General features: G+C 61.0%; 1 protein-coding gene across 1 annotated transcript in view; it reads right to left on the bottom strand.

Annotated features, from left to right (window-relative positions):
• Positions 1–1,135: 1,135 nt before the first annotated feature.
• The window catches only part of LOC104083567 (synaptotagmin-2), a 5,415-nt gene continuing 1,779 nt past the window's right edge, over positions 1,136–4,771 (bottom strand). The window contains exons 3-8 of the mRNA XM_009587082.1: positions 4,423–4,539; positions 4,035–4,202; positions 3,706–3,873; positions 2,969–3,086; positions 2,079–2,212; positions 1,136–1,342 (exon numbers count right to left, since the gene is read on the bottom strand). Of these exons, the coding sequence (XP_009585377.1) occupies positions 1,136–1,342; positions 2,079–2,212; positions 2,969–3,086; positions 3,706–3,873; positions 4,035–4,202; positions 4,423–4,539 (912 nt within the window). The remainder of the gene's footprint in view (positions 1,343–2,078; positions 2,213–2,968; positions 3,087–3,705; positions 3,874–4,034; positions 4,203–4,422; positions 4,540–4,771) is intronic.

Below are 4,771 nucleotides of genomic sequence, written 5' to 3'. Positions count from 1 at the left end.
AGCCCACGGCCCAGTGGGGAGCAGCAGCTCATGGGAGTCGGGGGCTTTGGTCCCTTGTTGGCCATGGGCTCACTCTCGCCCTCTGCACCGGAATCACGGCAGTGGGATACGGCGATGGGAGCTGGAGCTGCCCATAGCCCCCCGGCTGCCCCAAGGCTGTGCTGGGGACACACGATGGCCTTTGGGGAAGCACCTGGCACCGCTCTGGGGGGCTGCCATGGAGACCTCCCAGCATAAAGCTGCCTTGTGGAAGCATCTCGATCTACAGGTTTCAATCAAGCATGGTGGGACACACATGCAAATCACCCAGCGCTGGCCTCGCTTGGCCTCTGGGGACGTGGCGGCCACCCGGCAGAGGTAGTGGTGGTCTGCACTGCACTGCCATTGCATGCACATCCCACCATGTGTCTCCTCAGAGCAGGCCCCCCAGGGCTCCCCATGCTCAGACTGGCCCCCACGGCTCCAGCTGCAATGCAAGGGCTTGGCACCCCGCTGCCACGCCGGCTGCAGTGGAGCCCCACCGTCCCTGCAAACCTCTCCCCAGAAGAAGCCAAACCTGGAGCTGGCCAGGGGCACTCGGCCGTTCTTGGCCCGAAACCACAGCTCTCGCCCTTCCCGAATGGAGGGAGGCAGAGCAGGAGCGGGAAGCACCTGGGTCTCCTGCAGAGGGTCTTCTCCATCGTTTTGATGTCCACACAGCTGTTCATGCAAGCACAGTGGGTCTGGTCATCTCGCCCTATCAGGCTCCGGTGTCACCTCCATGCAACGTTCGAGGTTGCCCACGTGAACCCAAGGGAAGGACGGCAGCAGCGATGCTGCGGCTGGTGATGCGGCCGCCGGGGAAGGTCCCAGGTGTGATGGTGGCTTTGCACCTGGAAGGGATGGTGGGTGGAGGTGATGGGACATGCAGCAGAAGGGAGCGATGCTGAAGAACGAAAAGAACCATCCGTGTCTTTAACCTCTTCCCCTGGAAGCTATTGGGACTGTCTGGAAACCCTTCCACAGCCATCAAAGGGTATTTCAGCTTAAAAGAGAACAAAGAAACCAAAACCAAAGGTTGCGTAACTGAGGTATCAGTAGCTCTGGGTCGCTTCGACTGTCCGCAGTGCCGTGCCGCGCTGGCTGGCAGATCTTCCTATTTGTTTTTCCCGAGAGCTGCATCTACTTCTTCCTCTGGCTTCAGCGAGTGCCACTGGGCAATGGGCCGCCGGGGGTTGGCCAGCATGTCGGACCAGTGCCGCAGCTCCGTGCCGGTGGCGTTGCAGCCCGTGAAGATCTTGCCGATGGCTTCGTTCTTCCCCAGCTTGTCGTAGTCCAGCACCGTGATGACCACCTGCACTTTCTAAAGGAGGAAACCTTCTTTAGAGGGGTGGAAAGGAGCAGCGGCCGTGATGGCTCCACAGCCTCCATGCTGTCCCCAGCCCCGGGATGGTTCGGCAGGGCGCTCCAGGGATCCCCCAAGGCTGAGCCCCGCCGTGGCCCGTTTTGGGGCAGGGTCCCCTCCATGCCCGTAGCTTCCTCTGCTTCCTTCCCAGAGGATCCCAGGATGGCAGAGCCATGGTGGGGGACCTGCTCATCCTGCCGTGGCCACCTGGGAAAGGGGACCAAGGGGTGGTGTGGGGCTCGGCAAGAGCTGCGGGCTACAGGGCTGGGCTGGAGCAAGGGGCACGTGCAGGGGCTAGGGCAGGACATGGAGGGGCAGAAGGCACCTACCAATGGTCTAAAATGCCCCTAGGAACACCAGAGGGTCCCTGCTACACCTGGGCTGAGCACGATAGGGCCAGGAGCAGAGGAAAGCTCCACTTCTGCTGTGAGCTGGGGTTGGGGGTTGCATATCCCATGGGTGCTGCCCAGCCTCCCACCTCTGTCCCTGCACCAGCTGCCCTCAGCATCAGCCCAGGCCCAGGTTGGGACTGGACATATTTTACGGGTGACCAGACCAGAAGCTCGGCAGGAGCCGCTCAGGCTCACATGGGCTCCCAGCCGCTCAGGCTGGGGCATGGGCTCGGGCAGCTGCGGGACTTCTCCCATCGCCCCCACCCTGCCTGCCTGCCTCCCAGGGAACCCATCGGACGAACCTGTATCTGCTCAAAGGGGATCTCAAAGCTGAAGGACTCGTTGAAGTAGGGGTTCAGGGTCTTCTTCTTGACTGTGGTCTTCTTCTTCTTCAACCTCTTGCCATTCTGCAGCAGGTGGATCTTCACGTAGGGATCTGGTGGGGCAGGAGGGTGCATTAGCCAGGGCTGAGATGCCCAGGAGAAGTCTCAGCCCAGGATGAGGTGCACCGTGGGGTGAGGAGGCCTCCATGAGTAAAGGTGCTCTGAGGTTTGTGGATGGAGGTCAATATTTGGGCTGGAAAGGATTTGTGGGAGTAAATGGCCAAGGGATGGAGCTCTTCTGCATCCTGTGGGTCTCCTTGTAGGAGGGCTGGGGACAGAGGAGTGACACTGGCAGGTGCTGGCCTGTCACCCCCGTTTCTGGAGCAGGACACCCCAGCAATAAAGCTGAACCCTTCCAGCCGTGCAGATACTGCTCTTCTCCTGGTTAAGGCAGGTCTGGAGAGAGCTGAGGACAGAGAGCTCAGCCCTGGGATGGAGATGGGAAGACTCTTCTAGCATAAAACACGCTGTTGACTGAGGTCCTCAGCCTCAAGTCGAGGAGGAGCAGGACCAGAAACAAATGGCAGAGGAGCATTTTCACCACCCAGGTCCTGCAGCGTCCTAGCCCTGGACCCAGTGGCAGACCAAATTCGGTATGTCCTTCCTAAGGGTCAGGGGGCTCATCCCATCCCCATCTCCCCTCGCCCCAAAGCCACACCTTGGGCTGCCTCTGATGCAGGAGGTCCCAGGCACTGGAGGGGACTTCCCCGAGCCCTGCCAGGCTGATGGCCCCAGCGTCCTTCCGCAACAAAGGATGCCGAGAGCCCCACAGCGGGGCGGGAGGAGGATGCCCACGAGCCGACACCCACCTGAGAGACCCCCAACATCCATTTTCTTCAGGTTCTTGGCCTCCAGGATGCAGACAGTGAGTTTCCCAGCTGTGGGCACGTACCGGAGGGAGATGCAGATATCTCCTAGCTTCTCTGGCTGCCAAGCGGAGCAGGGAGCAGGTATCAAAGCCTTGCCAGTGCATCATACCACAGTCCCCACATGCAGGGGTCCCGCATGCAGGTCCCCAAACCCTACTCAATCTTCAACGCAGGCATGAGCTGGCACCCCGTGCACTGGCACAAGGTTTGATCACTTACGTCTGGGGCAGGCCAGTCCCAGCGCAGCACCCAAGACATTCACACAGCGGAGCAGGGAGCAGGTATCAAAGCCTTGCCAGTGCATCATACCACAGTCCCCACATGCAGGGGTCCCGCATGCAGGTCCCCAAACCCTACTCAATCTTCAACGCAGGCATGAGCTGGCACCCCGTGCACTGGCACAAGGTTTGATCACTTACGTCTGGGGCAGGCCAGTCCCAGCGCAGCACCCAAGACATTCACACTCCTCGTTTTTGTTACAAAAAGGCTTTTGCACAGGGCAAGAGGGGCAGATCTTGCCCAGCGCTCATGGCCAGGACATGCACGGCATTCAGGTGGGACCCCACAGCGATCGCCATCCCGAGCACTGTGGGATGGTCCAGAAAGCAGAGCACATCTCAACCCCCCTGGCCAAGGGTTTCAGCTGGCCAAGGGCCTTGCACCAGCCCTGCTCTCACCTCCTCCTTCTCACCACTCTGCAGGTCCCGCCACTCCTCGATGGGCTGGCCCAGGTCCACCGTGTTCATAGGCACCTTCACCTCGCCGATGATGTCGTGCTTGGAGAAGCGATCAAAGTCATAGATGGCCATCACCAGCGTCTTCCCGCCCAGTTCCTGGTAGGGGACCTGCACAAAGAGGGCCATTGGGCTGGCAACGGGCTCAGAGGAGCCCAAGCCAGGACCACCCGCTCCCAGCAGCAAGGGTGAAAGTACAGGACCGGGACACAGTCAGGGGAAAGACGGGAGTGTGAGACAAGGTCCCGTGTTGTGGGTAGGAAGGGGCTCACCTTGAAGGTGAAGGTCTCGTTGAAGGCAGGGTTGAGTGTCTTCTTCTGCACTTTGGTCTCGTATTTTTTCTTCTTGTCAGGGAGCAGAAACACCTTGACGTACGGGTCTGAGGTGCCACCCATGTCCAAAGCTGGCAGTTCGGCAGCTTGGAGGATCCCCACTGTCAGCTGGAGCGGGGAGAGGGGTGTCTTCAGCGAGACGGCCCAGCTCCACGCTGCAGATGCCAAGGGCTTGTCTCCAGCCCAGCGTGGGGCAGGACTCCCCATGGCACAGCACCCACCTCCCTGCTCCCTCCTGTGCTGCCCAGGTCCAACAGGGAGATTTCTCCCAAATACCCTCCCTGGGCAAACCCCACTCCCCATCTCCTCAGCCGAGCCCCTCCATCACCTGGTTCGCCTGGAAATCATAGTCCAGCGAGAACTGCAGCTTGCCCAGGTTCTCCGGCTCCTTCTCCTCCTCCTCGCCTTCCCCCTCCGTCAGACCCATCTCCGCGTCATCGTCATCCTGTTGGTCCTGGAACGGCAGCCAAGGTGCCCGGCTCAGCGGCAGGGTCTCAGCCCAGTGTCCCTGTCCCCACACCGCTGGGGACCTCCGGCACCCCAACCCTACTGGCTTCCCAACCCCCCAGGTTCTCCCCATGACGGGCAAGGAGACCCCCCGCACTGGGGACATAAAGCAGCGGTGGAGCAGCCCTGGGGTGGCACCGGCTCTGCCCACCGCCACGCAGCTGCCAGGG

This window comes from Fulmarus glacialis, unplaced genomic scaffold, assembly GCF_000690835.1.
Source record: "Fulmarus glacialis isolate BGI_N327 unplaced genomic scaffold, ASM69083v1 scaffold22821, whole genome shotgun sequence".
In the NCBI taxonomy this organism is placed as follows: domain Eukaryota; kingdom Metazoa; phylum Chordata; class Aves; order Procellariiformes; family Procellariidae; genus Fulmarus; species Fulmarus glacialis.
The sequence above is the reverse complement of the archived record's forward strand: the minus strand, read 5'-3'. Positions and strand labels throughout refer to the sequence as shown.